This window comes from Drosophila tropicalis, unplaced genomic scaffold (genome assembly GCF_018151085.1).
Source record: "Drosophila tropicalis isolate 14030-0801.00 unplaced genomic scaffold, ASM1815108v1 contig_859, whole genome shotgun sequence".
In the NCBI taxonomy this organism is placed as follows: domain Eukaryota; kingdom Metazoa; phylum Arthropoda; class Insecta; order Diptera; family Drosophilidae; genus Drosophila; species Drosophila tropicalis.
The window spans coordinates 3,519,686-3,536,064 of record NW_027173353.1 but is presented as its reverse complement, the minus strand read 5'-3'; the positions used below and the strand labels follow the sequence as shown (position 1 = coordinate 3,536,064).

The 16,379-nt window shown below is 37.4% G+C and overlaps 1 protein-coding gene across 2 annotated transcripts; it reads right to left on the bottom strand.

Annotated features, from left to right (window-relative positions):
• Positions 1–7,727: 7,727 nt before the first annotated feature.
• Positions 7,728–14,759, bottom strand: Cyp4c3 (Cytochrome P450 4c3). 2 transcript variants are annotated; one of them, XM_068296214.1, is made up of 8 exons: positions 14,501–14,759; positions 10,134–10,249; positions 9,951–10,067; positions 9,447–9,606; positions 9,300–9,369; positions 8,613–8,895; positions 8,268–8,547; positions 7,728–8,200 (listed from the first exon to the last, which is right to left on the bottom strand). In XM_068296214.1, the coding sequence occupies exons 1-8, from the start codon at positions 14,733–14,735 to the stop codon at positions 7,860–7,862; spliced, it is 1,602 nt and encodes a 533-aa protein (XP_068152315.1). In that variant the 5' UTR covers positions 14,736–14,759; the 3' UTR covers positions 7,728–7,859. The 2 variants fall into 2 exon arrangements, with proteins under 2 accessions (XP_068152315.1, XP_068152316.1); XM_068296215.1 differs by lacking the exon at positions 14,501–14,759 and adding an exon at positions 11,186–11,236.
• Between the last annotated feature and the right edge of the window lie 1,620 nt (positions 14,760–16,379).

The following is a 16,379-nucleotide window of genomic DNA, read 5'->3' as shown; positions in this document are numbered from 1 at the left end:
GGCCAAACAAATTAAGCGACACATATCGCCGGATGGATGCGGCATGGAGCCGCATAATTTCGAACGTGGAAAAAAAATATATATACGTATATATGTATGATGACATTTCTTTCTTCTGCGGAACTCTCGACCAAAGTTACATCGATTGTTGGCCGATTTATGCGCCGCACGTGGTAAACGAATGTCTCTGTGTGTGGGTGTGCTGCGGCAGCAGGTCCTGCAACAGGAGCAGGACCCATGCCATGGTACACCACTACAACTACATCCTCATCATCATCCTTGCCATCATCGTCATCATCATCATCATCTTACGCACACCCACTTATGCCTGTGCCTCTCTCATACTCACACAGTTCTTATCTCCAGCCATTCCACATTGCATTCGGCCACTCGTCAGTTTGTTTTGGGCCCATTCTATTGGCTATGCCAGTGGGCTACTCGTTACTTATAGGCCACGCCCATCTATTGCGTGTGTGTGTGAGCCGCAGTGCTATTGTTAAGGGTGTGGTCTTTGGTGGGATGCGTTTTACATGCGCAAAAACAAAAGGTCACATACTGAGAGCAAGATGATTTCCCCTCTTGGCTGTTGCATTTCCTTTGCTTTTGGTTTTTCTTTTTTTCTTTTGTGAGCAAAACCGAGTTCCAAGATTTTGATGATTGTGAAACAGCTGATTTTTGTTTGTAGAATGCTGGCAATGACTCTTATAGAAAGGGAATTCAAAATTCTACAACCAAAGTATTTAGAAATTTGTTAATCTTTGAGTCAATGAATTGCTCAACATTCTGGTCGGTACTACATCAAAGTTCAGGCAACCACCCAACCACTCAACCACTTTTAATGCACAAGCCAACATGGAACATAAAGAGAGAAGCATATAAAAAAACTTTCAAATGTTGCCGCCAGGCATTAAAAGGGCCGACTACTTGGTTAGTAGAATCTCAGACATGGTTACATTTCAATATTTCGATATTATCAATAAGTATAGCCTTTAAAGAAGCCCAAGCAATGTTTGACGCAGTTTCCGTAATTAATTAATAAATCAAAATAACAACAACAACTACACACACTCTCTCACACACACACACACAGCCACATAGTTGCCACATCATTGCGTATCATGGGCAGCGATGAGTAAAATAATTCTTATCAACGGGTCCCAAATGGCTGCCACCAGCCCACCTGAGGATGGCCAGGGGTTGGGTGAAATTTTGTTTTACTGGGGGGAGGGGGGTGGTTTGGGGGGATTGCTTACTGCGGCCAATGTAATCCATCAAATTTGTTGTTCGTGTTCCTTTTTTGTTTAGGAGTGAGAATAGGCGAAAAAAAAAAATACATACATACATATGTACATCAGAGACACCGCCGCCCAATGTCGAAAAGTTTGATTTTCGGCTTTTTATGCGTACGGATTAAAATGGGGATTACAATATCAAAATGTTTGCTAATGATTTATAGCAAGCAAAAGACAACGACGACAGCAGCCAGCCGCCAACCAGTCAGAATGATTCCGTCGAGTTCCTATATTTACCCATAGACGCCTTTCCCGCCACAGACCCTACATTCACATACATATGTACATACGTAGAGACCTCATACTTCATTACAATTCCCGGCCATATGTCCGATTTATGGTTTGCATGCGTGGAACGTGAGAAATATTAGACTGACTTAGTCCAGTGGTTCAAGTTGGTAAGCCCTCTGGATCAAATACTCCCAGCACCACCTTGCTGTTTCTTTTCCCTCTCTCACTCTCGCTCTCTGTCTCTTTCTTTGTGACGTTGATGTATGAAAATGTGGAATTAAAGACCTGTTTATAAGTATATCCATATTCCACTCTATCGTGTATATATGGCTAGACAGGCATATCTTGGAGTTAACTACTGTATTTACTTGGAATTTATGTGGCAGATGTGTGTGTGTGTGTGTGTGTGCGTTGGGGGCGTGGGAAGAGTTTTATGAAATCTAAAGGGTTAAATTGAAAAATTGATTTGCTCCAATGAGCAAACAGTTATATATAATTAGTATATAGTTTTGTGGCTTATCTTTGCATTCATTATATATTTCCCCTACTCTAATCCAATTATTTCATGAAAATCAAAATGAAAACAATAGAGAAAACTTATGTTTCGCTTCTATAAACAATAGCAGACAGTTGCCAAGTGTTGCATCATCATAACCCGCCCACTTATCCTCTTGCCTATTTGTCTCACACACACCACACTCACACACATATATACACAAACTGAGCAAAAAGAAAAACCAACAAGGAATTTAAATTGAAATTATTTATTTTTGCATTTTGAAAGCGTTCGCGCGTGTCAAGGATTTCTCACGCGCCCGAACCAATGACTAACTCAAGTCCCAACCCCTATATATATATCTAACCCATGCCATTGTGCCCATGATTCAGCACACCCCACCCCACCCGACACTTCCCTCTCCATGACTTCACTAACGCTAAAAACATTTACCCATCCATTGTGCCAAAGGAGAATAACAAAAACAAAGTCACCCGCTTTTGCTTTTTTAATTTAAAAATATAAAAATAACAAAGCTCAGCACTCGGCGTGTACTTGTATTCAAATGTCAGAGTCCCAGTCGGAGACGGTACTCCCAAGCAACCGCTGCCCCTCTCCGCCCAACAATATCGCCTTCTGATGGGTTCTGGATGCCATAGCAAGGCTTGTAAATCAGTTGGGGAAGTCGTCGACGTCGACGTCGGCATCGTCATCGTCTTATCTGACAGAGGCAAAGCGATATATAAGCAAACATTTTCCATTGCTTATCGTCAAATTCAAATTGTGAGATTTTCCCTCAAACTCTCAAAATATATTTTAAGACAAAATTATATTGAACAAAGTGTAAAACATAAAAACACTTCAATTCATACCATCTTGGATAGGTTCTTCTTAAGTTTTAGTAAGTTTAATGACTAATTCATGCAATTGCCACCCTCAGTTTAGACAAGGACTACTTTGTGTTGTCCTGTTTCTAGACTAGAAAACTTTATTAGACAACTCCAAACCCAAATGTTGCCATGAATTCTTGAAAATGCAAAGGGCAGTTCACTTGGGGAGTCTTTCGTTCGATAAGCCACATGTGACTACCTGTGTGGGAACCACCTAATTTTCATTTGAATACGGCAAAAGTTGTTTATTTAACTCTTACTTACACAATAATTTATGACTTGAGTCATTCAACTCTTTGACTTGTGGGTAATCTCAACGAAATCATATTTGAATTTAATAAAATGTAGTTAATATGTACATTTTTCTGACCACCCACAATCGAAACTATTTATAGAACATATCAGGGGCAATCCCTCTCTAAAGTGAACCATCAGCTGTCTTTAATTTCGCAATTAAATGCTTAACTTTTACAGCCTGAGGTAAGCCGGCAAACTGACTACCAATTTGGCTACTGTGTGTGTGCATTGTTGTTGTCCATGGACTACGGAACGGATGGCCTGGCACATAGTATAGTAGTAATAGTGTGATTGCTATGGCTATAACTATGGCATTGTTCATTCTGTCCAGTTTTGCTGCTATCAGCAACAGGCAAACGGCTAAGCCGGCTTGTCAATTTTGTATAAAATTTATTATTTTATTTGCGTCAGGTTTGTGTTTTTTTTTCCTTTTCGTTTTTTGTTCGTTTTGTTGTATATTCTTTTTTTTTTTGCTTTTTGTCTCTTGATTGTCAGCCAGCAGCTAGCAGAAAATTATTTACATTTTGCTTATTGCGCCAGTTTGTTATTTTCATTCCTTCGTACATTTTTTGCATTGCATTGCCCAGGCTGTCATAAAGTGAACTGTTTGCTTGGGCTGCTATCATCAATTGGCTGGCAGAGCTGGAGAGTGTCATAAAACTTGCATTGCATTGCACGCAATTGACAGCGACAACCACAACGTGAAAGTTAACGAGAACATTGAATCCACCGACGACGACGACGACGACAACAACAACATGAAATGTTTGCTCACTTTATGGCCCTTAGAGCGCTGATGGAGAAGGTAACAACTGTTGATTTTTTGTTGCCTTTGGTTAGTCAGTCAGGGTCAGCAGTTTTTCTAACAGATTTGAACTCGGAACCAGAAACTTCCCCCCCGAGAAAACCTGACCATTAATTAAACCAACAGTTTCCCCATCACAAATCAGGTATTGACAGGCTGATTGTTCGACTTGAACTGAGTCATAGTCATATGATGATAGCACACGACACTTAATTGACAGTTTCAGTTCTTGCAAAAACAAAAAAAAAAAGAACAGAACAGAAAATAATCAAAAGAATGAAGCAAAGAATACGCACCTTAGACTGGGCGACCACATGGCGTATGAGTAATGGGGCGAAGTGTATTTTGACTCGGCCATTAAATGAACCAACAAAATTCAGCAACAGCAGCCACAGATTAAGAACCTTTTAAAGGGATTAATGGTTTTAATTTTTTTCACCGTGCATTGTGTTGTCTGCTTTTGTTTTTATACAAAGTTTCTTCAAGTGGCTATATTAGCTATGTCACTCACCTCGTCTAAAGTCCATCAGACTAAAAGCTTTTTCATTTGACAAGAGATTGAAAAAATGTATTTCACATTAACCATTCTTTTGCTTGGACTCTCTTGAAGGGTATTCATGTTCAGTATCAATGAAAAAATGGGAAAAATCATTCATGGCTTGGTCTCGTGTTGGTGTGGCCATTCTTTTTTCTGTCAAATTTGTTTGCTTTGCTTTTGCCCAGACAGAGTGCCAGCAAGGACGACTTTTGTGGAGGATATCAGCTCCTGCCACGGTGTCAGTTCCTCTCTCTGGTTGTTTGTTGTGCGCATTAAGCTAATTATGGCCAAATAAAGTGAAACGAAATGAAACGCGTGCACCAAACAAATAGCAACATTTTCTCTCTATATATTTTCTCTATTGAGAGTTGGGCATCTTTTCATTGCATACCAACACTTAACTTTCCCTTTTCATATCCTTTTCTGTTGCTTTAGTTCTTGCTCGGCTGCTGCTGTGGTTGCATTTTTGATTGTTTTCCAATTTTCTGCATTGTTAAACTTTTCCCATCTCTTGTTGCGTCTTGCTTAATTTGCCTGACTGCCACGTGACAGCAGCATCGGCAAGTGCAGAATGCGGCACGTGTCCGGGGCAAACAGGAGTCGGAGGAGCGAGCAGACATCACCAGCTGTTTAATGGATGCTGCCTATGGCAAATATTTTGCTAGCAAATCAATTTTGTATGCTCTCCCAAATGGAACACGAATTGTGACATTGTGCACGCCTTGGATGTGCTCCTCTGACATGTTCTGCCAATGTGGCGGCTGCTGCGTCTGGTCACGTGGCCCAGTCGCGCCTCCTTTGCCTGCTAATCTATCACAAGCGTTGGCAGCAAACCAAATTGAGTTTGTTTGGATATCATTTCCATTTTCGAGGCAAACCAAAGAATTTCGACATGGCTGGGCACAAAAGAGCAAACCTGCTACCTGACCCAAAAGCCACTGTCAAAGCCACTTTCACTTGCTTGGCTCGGTTTTCCTCTTCCGTTTGTCTTGTTCCCACAACAACTTCCTTTGGCTTCCTCTCTCTGTGTTCGTCTGTCCTGTTTTCTGTTGATGCCGTCAATCAAATTACAAACAGAACGAAAAGAAAGTTCACACATCAAATTATGCCCGAGGTGGTGGATTGGCAGCGCTGGCCACCCTGTACACGCTTTCCTCACCTCATTGCATCCTCCCCTGTTTGGGCCTCACACTCCCGCTTAACGTCAACACTAACTTGCGATTTGCGTTTGTAAATGTTTTTCTAATCAGATTTCAGTTTGAGCTATCCACAAGGGAGTTCAAATTTGTTTTGATGTGCCACTCGCACAATCCGTTTAAATGACATTCGAGTTTTGGGTTTGAGAAGAGTGGAGTCACCAGTTCGCATAATTACTCAAGTGTTTTGTTAGTAACGTATGTCTAAAGTGGAGGGGGCAAGCATATGTTGGGTAACAAGAGAGAAGATAGCAATCAAAGATTTGATTTTAAGAGAATATTAGCAGAAACTTGGTAGAAAAGAAATTGAATGAGCAAAGAGTTAGGTAACCATAAAGCTCAGTTTCCACCCCCAGATGAAGGTCAGAAATAACTTTTTAAGAATTTAATATCTGGGTTGTATTATTCAACACTTGGGGGCTTTCCGGTTTCGTTTTTTTCCCTTTTGTTATTTGATCGATTGGTTTTTAAGTCTATCAATAAAGTAAAATAAATAATAATCGTTGCTATTGTAAATTCATAAATTAATAAACGCTTGAAACTAGCAGCAACGCAACTGCAACTGCAATTCCAATTGCAATTGCCTTAGCAATCGATTTATTGCCACAATTTCTAACTAGCCACACACAAACGTATTGACTGAGTGTTGAATTGAGTGGTAGATATCGACTAATGATTGATTTCATGGCCACATCGGTTTGTACTCATCATCCCAATAGTTGCGAGTATATGTTCATATGTACCTAAACTATCTACGTGCTGAAAGTGGATGGCCGGGCCAAATTGTTCGCCATTTTTTCAATTGAATAGTTGACTTTTCTGTTTTTATTTTCTCCTATAGATATCTTGTCTGGGTCTCGCTAGGGGGAATTACTTTTTAAGCCTTTTTTGCGTTTTGCGGATTTTTATTGCATTTACCAAGATTTTGCCATTCTAATTGATTGTTTGCCCCATTCCGTTTGGCGTCGTAACCCATTGAATTTACCCCCTTTTACCTACACCCGTTTGCGGCTCTCTCTCTCTGTCTCACACTCTCTGTCTCTTACATTTCGCTTATCATCGAATGGTTATCGATCTAGCTATCTATTTTTGCTCCGATTTGAGTTATCATAGTTTTGCTTGCCTCTGGAAATATGCGCATAATATCCATTTAGATATATGTATAACCAATGACCGAACCAGTACCCAGTGCCCTTTTTTCATCCCCCCCCTTTCGATATATACTTACCCATTTGTTTGCCTGGCGCATTTATTTGTGCATTACAATTTGTAAGCTCACTTAAGTTGCTTTTAAGCTCTGGCGCCGCTCCATTTTGCAAAAAAAATGAAAAAATGGTAAAGGAAAACTAGAAAAAATATAGAAATGGGTACACTTTGGACAGAGGGAGCCAAGCCAAATGGCGCCATTTGTTGATGGTTAATGGTTGGCGTTGGCCATTTTGTTATATTGTCATTATTAGAGACGTCAATAATGAGAAGGAGTTGGCCAAGAAATCTCTTTTTACGCCTCTAAACATAATCGTTCTCATCTCATCTAGATCTCTTACAAATATTCAAATAGTTAATACTTAAGATGCAACATGTTGTTGTCGGCAACATGTTGACACAACGTATAATGTTGAGCAACATAAGTATCATGTGCTTGCTGATCGCGGTTCATACAGGTTTGTGTCTATGCTAAGCCAAAAAAATCACCAATTTATGTTTCTGGGGGCAAGAGTCTTAGTTTTAGCATTATCGTTGAATTAATTTCGATCTTGGTAATATTCTGATTCTGGAGTTAGTGTTTCTCATTAGAAATCTGATATTCATTTCTGTGGAACTGATCAAATAAATAAAATATCAAAGTTATCATTATAAAAGTAGAAAAAAACACATTTAATCACTGAGTTTAAAAGTTTATCTTAGTTTTAGTATATCGATTAATTCAATCATTTTGAAACTTTTTGATATATTCTATATCATTTTCAGTTTTGCAGCCCAGAAACTTATATTAGCCGTCTATTAACTAGTTTAACATAAACTAATTTATAGTGCATTAACTTAAAACTAATTTATTTACACGTTAAATACTTTGGATTATGGTTTGATTGCGTCATCAATGTTTTTCCTATCTAAACACGCGGAGTGATCTTTACTCTCAGACCGTCCTTGGGCCGCAGGATAAGCTCGCCCAGCAATGTCAAATCCTCACGACGATCGACAGCTTCGATTTTGTATTTCCGTATAACCGATGAGATAACCGCCTTCTCCTCGAGAATGGCAAACTTTTGACCAATGCAATTACGTGGCCCAGCACTGAAGGGAATGTAAGCATAGGGATGACGGCCGGCACAATTTTCGGGCAAGAAATTGTCTGGATTAAATTGCTCGGGTTTGGGGAATACACGTGGATTACGATGCAGGGCATATGTCATAATGATGGCCTGAGTGCCGGCGGGAACCAGTTTGCCGCCTACCGAAGCGATCACCAAACAAAATTAGTTAAGATATAAAATTGAAATGAGATAGAGCCAACTCACCAATTGTAACATCTTCGCCCACCATGCGTGCCATCATGGGAACACTGGGAAACAGTCTCAAGGAGTCCTTGATGCAGCACTCCAGGTAACGCATATCCAATAGATTTTTCATAGTTGCTGGCGTTTCTTTATCATCACCAAATATGGATTCCATTTCCTCCACAACTCTTTCTTGATACTCTGGATGTGAGGCCAAAAGGAATAAAGTCCAGGAAATTGCTGCCGATGTGGTATCATGACCCTCAAACATAAATGTATCCACTTCCTCGCGAATGTCCTCCTGTTAATGCAGAGCAACAAATCAGTTCACTGTGTACAATCAATCATTGTGAACTTTGTACTTACATTTGATAGAACGGTTCCTTCTTTGGAAGCATCGATGAGTAGATCAAGGAAGGCCAGACGCTTCTTTTTACCCAGATCATCGTAGGCATCGGGCATATTATTGTTGTTGTTATTATCATTGGCCAAAGCCAGCTCCGTTTTGCGTTCCCTAATCACCATATTGGAGAAGCCATGGAGCGTATTGATATAGCTCTGATGCAGTTTATAGTCATCGGTCAGGCGGAAAAGGAAATCGCTTTGCAACCAAATCTTGGCCTGACGACTCTGTACAATTGAACCAATCCTAAAGGAAGGAAAGGAAATAGACGATGGGGCCCACAGAGGGGAGGATTGCGTTAAATTGAAAGTTAGTCAAGTGTTGCCAAGTGTATGTATGTATGTGTGTGTATGTCCGTCTATGGGTGTGTTTTATGAGGCGTGGCACTGTGTGTTATCAGCAGCACTTCAAGCAACGCATTGACATCTTAATCTGGCATATTTTTCGCTTGGCTGCTCATGGCTGGGGTGGATATGTGATGGGTAGGATGTGAGAGTGGAATATGTGAGAATGCCTGACAGTTGCACTGACAGCTCTCAATATTACAACTTCTGCCAGAATGTTGATAACTTTTTCTTTGCAATTGAATTCTCTTATAACATATATGTATGTATATTTATTTATTTCAATCATCATCATCTTCATCTTACCCATAGACTGCCTTCACATACTCCGATTCGCTGTTGCTTTGGGCATAGATTCTGCGACCCATGGCGGTTTCTGTAGAGTGACGCAATTAGCAACGGGTTATGGTTATATGATATGTCAGTCAGTATGTTTATAGCATTGACACTCACCACAGACAATGTCCAAGGTGCACAGTGTGACGTAGGGGAAGATATTGAATGCCTCACTGCCCAACTCAACGGACAGCTTGCGAACCAAAACAGCCGCCTGCTCATTGAAGACATCAATGAAATCGTCCAAGATTTTGAAATGGAAGGCAGGTGTTAGAATCTGCAAATGAAAAAGGGTTAAATCGAGAGATTATTTAGTAATTTGGCATAGTTTTAGACAAAACTAGGTCATATTTCGAATGGGAATTAAGAAGTATATGTGGTTAAGCCCTTATATTTTGGGTAGAGTATTAATATAATACTTTCTTAATGACATACAAACAACTAAAGCAATCTTATTTGAAAGACTAAAACTCTGTTAGCCTTTTAAAATATTTGATTTTGTGTAAGCAATCGAAACCGGTTAGATTGATATCACGAACTGAATGAAATATGGGATTCATTGATTAAATTGAAAGCCTTTTAAACTGGAATTATACTAAAGCATTAAATATTAATCATTACCTTTCTCCGGGAATGCCATTTACGGTCAGTGCTGGTCAGCAATCCTGTACCCAACCAAGGATGCAAATAATCATAGTCATGACTCTTGTTCACAAACTTCTGGCTACTCAGTATGGGCTGCAATATCAATCATCATTACTTACATTTTCATATTTAGGGTAATTCGCAAACGTGGAAACTCACCTCAACGGTCTCAGGCTCAAAGAGCAGGACGCGTGGGGAAGTCCCCTGCCAGACACGATTGATGCCAATACGCGTGCCCCATAGCTTCTGCATGCCAATAACACGATTGAACAACTCTGCAAGACAAAACCGAAAACAAATTGGTTATTAACAAAAAAAAAAACCAGTTGTCAATTGGCAATTGTCTCGCCTTTTTTGCCCAGACACTAAAGTGTTAAACAATTAATAAACACAAATCACGAAAAAAAAGTGGTCTATGTTGTGATCCCAGCGAGTGCTAAGTGTGAGAAGTACACTGCTGGTCAATAGGTTAGACGTACGTGGAAAGGCTTGCGCTTACACCAACTAATTGTTTAATTTTAGCTCACGACTTAGTTAAATTGAAAGCAATTTGATCAAATTTTCGGTCTGCTTGAGACTTTGTTGCATTTTTTCAGCATTTGAAGGATTTTCATATGGATCCGGATCATTTAAATGTCTGTTAACAGTTCTGAAGCTGTTTTGGCATTATTTCGATAAGAAAATCCTTGTAAGTCAGAGAGATCTCTTGCCAGTCGCTTTTTCGATATAGATACATATATATATAGCATATAGCAATTGATTCTTTAAGCTTTTGTTTAATCAGGAAAACTCCAATTATCAAAACAAGGCTAAGAAACGTGAAGTTCAATGACCTAGAAAATTGTGCCCTATTTAAGTAGCTAAAAACTTGATTTTGCTTTATAAAATACTATTAATAAAGTGTAATTAAATGATCAATATTATCCAATATCAATTACTTTTCAATATTTTTTTGAAACAAAATGAATTGAAATGAAATGGCAAACTATATAGAAATGTGTCTAAGCCAATGACCAGCATTGTATGTATGTATAATTTACGACACCAATTAAAACTATGAACAAAATTTTCTTTCAAACAAAAAAAAAAAGGCAACAAATTTAAAATAAAATCAAGGTCGCTTTAATTTTCTTTATATTTCCACCTGTCTGTGTGCACTTGACTAAATGAATGCCGGTGCCGGGCTTTTCACACATTCAATCGCGACTCACCTGAGCTCGCTCACGTTGCTCACTCATTTGGCCCTAGATAGAGGTAACATTCGATGCTGTTGCATTAATTAAAATCTCTATCATGGAGGTGTGTGTGTGTGTGTGAAGATCCCCTCCCTCTTCGTCACAGTGAACGATGTCTAATAACGGTTTTATGTAACACCAAAAAGCAGCACCCAAAAGAAAAAAAACACCGCATGGTTGTTGGTTGTTGGTTGATGATGATGACGATGTTGACTTGAAGCCACACATGAGTTGTCCATTTCATCGGAAGTTTGCATATTGTTGTTGCTATTGCTGCTCTTATTGTTGTTGTTGTTGTTGCTATTGCTATTGCTGCAGGGCAGTAGAAAAGACAACAATCAAATTGGGTAGCAAATTTCATACACTTCCAAAACAAAACATCGCATACCGGGCGGGCTCTTCATTATCATTTTCAGCCTTTGATGGTGACAGATATAAGATGTGTGTGTGTTTCTTTTTTTTGCCTCTCTTTTTGCGTAAGTTTCTTTTTACTCAAAAATTGCGTTAACAATTTGAAATAATTTATGTTTCGCATAATTTTCATGCCTCTCTTGCTGCCACTGCCACTGACTATGTCTTTCTCCCAGCAATTAGGTCTCCTCCATGTGACATTGGCGGTGTCATAAATTGTTGCACATTAAAATGTAGTTACCAAGCAGCCGTCCACCGACTCATGACTCTCCTCAATGCCAACGGCCAACTAGCAAGCCATCATCAGCAGGCATCATTGAATGTTCTTAAGAACTTCAAAATTCAAAACCAGTTTTGGCCATGGCTTATAAACCACTTCACATATTCCAATAGCAAAAGCATTAACAATTTAAGATTTGCTGACCTTGGCCAAATGAAAATTGTTGCACCATCATTTACATTTTACAATAACTAAATGATTAAACAAATCTGATTTGCTATCTGCAATGCCAGAATATAATTGCATAAAAACCTCTTTAGTTTTTCTGATTTAACACTTCAAAAATGTTACACAGTAAGAAAAAAGGCACTTACTTTCAGCTTCTTCTAATGTATAGTGATTCCATGGACTAAACATAAGATTATGATGATTCATAGTATTATTTACACTTCAAAGACTTTAACACCTCAATAACCATTTAGCAAAAGTATAAAATTATAGTTCTAAGACTTTTAATAATTAGTCATGCTTTTTTTTTCCTCAATGTAGTTTATACTTTAAGCTATTCGCTTAATTTTTTGACCAACTCACGGGCTCCTAGATTGCCTTGAACTGAATCATCAAATAACTTTAACAACATATTCTAACATTTTAATAAAATTATGTAGTCTTAGAACATGTATAAAGTCATTAAGCTATAAAATTATAGAAGTTGGTAAGTAATAAAGTTTCATTTAACTCATCTCTCATCCAACATGTTATACAATAGATCAAATCAATTGGAAATTTACTTCCGGCAGACAAAAGAACTTACAAAGAAACCAATCTAGCCAGAAAAACCACTTTAATCAACAAAAAAAAAAAAAAAAATTTGCTTCAAAGACAAAGAACGAAACGGAAATACAAAAGCCAATCGATAAATTGGAAGTATGTATATTTAATCCAGCATAATGAGTAACGATTTTTCATCAGCTGAAGATCGGCCAAAAGCCAAAAGCCAGCCGGACAATGCGAAATCAAATGCAATAGCCAATGTTTTGATATAAAAGTATCTGCAAGTTTATTTCCGCATTTAAATATATGCTAATTTGTTTTTGTAGCTTTTGGTTTGGTTTTTTTGTAGCTTTTGTTTTATGGAATATTTCTTGCAAAATCTCTCAAAGCGGACAACGGATTTAAAGCATTCAGATTAATCAAAGACTTTAGCAGAATTGCAATTTAGTTCAAATTAGTCTATTCTATGGGGTCCGCCCACCCCCCGCTCCCCACCTCGAATTAGCCAACTCGTCGTCATTTCAGTGTCAAGATCAAGTCCAAGAGCAAAAGACATGTCCGCCTCAAAAATTGTTGCCGCTGGCCACAAAGTCTTGAGATCTTTTGTCTGGCTCGAGACCTTTTTTATCTCTCTCTCTCTCTAGTTTTAAGAAAACAGAAGAAAAAGAAGAAAAAAAAACTACTTTATGACTATTTTTATAACTATTCGAGTATTTGTTATGCTTGTTATTTAATGATTTATGATCTGCTGCTGTGGCTGCTGCTGATTTGATTTCTATTTTTTTTGGTTCTGTGCAACAATTTACTTTGTTTATCAATTTTAAACTAATTGCTTAATACAATTTAAATATTTCCGCCCTTATGAAAGGGTGAAAGTTTTTTTTTTTTTAATAATTGCAAATTAAAATTTCTACTTGGCAATGTGGCCACTTATTATGTATATATTTTCTCGTGTGAGTGGTTTTTTATAATTGCAAGTGTCTTCTTTTTGAAATTATCACAAAGCTTTGAAATTTATATATATATATATTGGACTTTAAGGTTTCTTTAGTATTAAGTTAAGAATTAAATGAATAACTATAAAAAGTCTTTAAAAATCTACTTAAAAAATGAAAAAATAAAAGTAAAAGTAGTTAATTAGAACAGATATTCAAAATTTGTTTAACCTTTTTGATTATTTAAAAGTAACATTTATATTTATTTTTATTAAGGAATTATTTGTATTTAATGAATGAAATATGTTAAGTTATATTAAAAATTAATCAAACTGTCTTCATTTTTATGGAAGCACAAGAAATCTAAATCCTTAAGATCCTGCCATTGCCTTTAATAGTTTAAATTGTTAAAATTGATCATTTAAATTTAAATATCGATCATTTAAAATATTTCTTCTCTGTATACTAATTGAAATCGTGTTGCTTGAATCAAGCCAAATTGTGCGTCTTCTTATTAATTATTATGTTTTGTTTATTTCCATTTATTTGTGTAAAACAAACAGATCTGAATGTTGTTAATTGAATTAAGTTTTTAACTCACGCTCACACAAAAGCAAACTATTCGATAAATTTGTTTAAAAAAATCTAAAAATTTCAACAATTTTTCTCAATTTTAGTGAAACGAAAGTAAGAGCAAAATAAAGTTCATTAACTTTTAGTGAGTTTGTAGATTAAGTCACGTCGAATGTAATCCAATAGACTGAATGGTTGAACATTAAAATTAGCACCCACAGAAAGTATCTGTGAGGTTTATTTATGTTTTTTATTTATGTTTGCACAATCAATCAGATCCCAAGTTGAATCAGGGTCAATATCAACAATGTATACATACATATTTGGAATGTAGATCACTTTTTTGAAATAGAACTTCTACTATGTATTTCTACTCACCATCGTGATCCACATTCATTTCAATGGCATTGCCCAAAAATGGCATTGCAGCTGGTCCCGGAATCTTCTCGATATGTTTAACCAAACGCGCTCTCCTTTTGTTATAGATCACTAGAAAGAGGGTTATGGCGGCCACAAGGAAAACTGTTACCGGCGAATAGCCCGAAATCACTTTGGCCGTTTTCGTAAGCAAAACGCTTTCGGCCATCAATGAGCCAATCACTTTGGAGGACATTTTTCTGTCTTTTAATGGCACAGTCTAGACTCTGGGAAAACAATAAACATAACCACTGTCACGACGATTCCAATTGATAAACAAACACGACGATTTAAACTCCGCGAACTCGATTACTCGACTGATCAAAAATCCGTGAATGCATCAAAATTTAAAAAGAAGTGCTAAAAATGTTTTTCGGTTCAGCGTTTCGGAATACGGAGCTCTCGTGTGTATGGAGCTCGGCTTTGTCTATGCCAGCCGCCTGGGCTCTATCTATGTGTGTGTGTGTGTGTGTGTGAGCCGCTTGGTGTTTGACTCTGTGTGTGTGTGAGTTTTAGCCGGCTAAGCGTCTATTTGTGTTAAATAGTAGTAGAAAATCTACTACCAATTTGCTATTTTGTCAGTCATTTTCTTTGTATTTAAGATGACTCGATGCTTTTCTTTATCCGATTCGTTATTCATGAGACCTACAAAGTATCTGTGCTGCATATAGATGCATTTAAAAGCTGCCTTTAATTATGACGTTTTGATCATTTTCGATTTCTATGCCCTTGCTAAACAACTAGGCATACTAAAGTTGGCCAAAAGTATGCACATGCTAAAATGAACTAAAGATATTTTAGTACTTAAGTTTTAGTTGTAGTTCTTGGCTTATTCTCAGCTATGATCATAGAATTATAACAACTTTTTAAAGATATTACAATATTTTATACAATATTACTTCACTCTAATTATATTTCGGGAATTGATTGTTAAACGATAATACTTCTTTTTATTTTTTTTTTCTTTTCAAGTAATTCAAAAGTCTTCTAAATCCGCTCTTTTAACTGTCGAACAACGACTGAAAATAGGACAAGTACTCATACTTATTATTTCTAAATCAAACTCTAACTTTCGGAGTTGTTAATATACTTTACAATGGGCAAATCAATAATATCTTTGTCTAAGATTTTCCTAGGATAGGTCGTAGGATAAGAACCCTCCCCTCATCAGAGCTACGAGAGCGTAACCATCCACTACCCATGCCCATATATGGATACTAATAACACCTAGTATGATGAACGTCTTGATCAGCATGACCTAACCTGGTCCGAAGTACACATGACAAAGAAGTTTGATTCGAGGGTTAAAACAAGTCAAGTAAAGGTTAATCTTTGGCCACCCCTCAAATCCGCTACTGCGTTCCGCAAAGTAATCAACTAAGCAATCGTTTAACTACTGTGAGTGTTTAATTGTTTTCCATTTACCTATGGTTAACCCAACCGAGTTTAGTGTAGAATTAGTGCATGGAAACTTTGTGGTAGCTATTTGCATTAGTCGATCATCTAGTTTAATTTGTATGATTATGTGCCCTTGTAACTGAAAGTTCTTCTTAGCTTTTGTGTGGGCTGTGAGTTGTTTATCCAATGTCACAATCGTGTATGACAGTTTGCAGATTTGATTTTTTTTGGATTTCATGGCCTTTTGTATGCAATTAGCAAGTGAGCTTAAGATGAATTCGCTAAAATTCTATAAACAATAATAATAATAATAATGGAAACAATTTGCCAGGTCATAAACCGGAGTGTATTTTAGGTACACATTTCATTATATGAGTGCAATTAAAACAACATTTGAAACGCATCGTCATGTCCGCTAGTATGGGTAGAGGTACTCTTAGGA

What these genes read in the sequence shown, in the direction of transcription:
- Cyp4c3 (XM_068296214.1), bottom strand. Translation starts at nt 14,735, where the DNA reads ATGTCCTCCAAAGTGATTGGCTCATTGATGGCCGAAAGCGTTTTGCTT. An exon ending in TATGTGAAGGCAGTCTATGG is followed by an intron (nt 8,896 to 9,299) that starts GTAAGATGAAGA and finishes TCCTTCCTTTAG; the next exon opens with GATTGGTTCAATTGTACAGA. An exon ending in GGGCGAAGATGTTACAATTG is followed by an intron (nt 8,201 to 8,267) that starts GTGAGTTGGCTC and finishes TCGCTTCGGTAG; the next exon opens with GCGGCAAACTGGTTCCCGCC.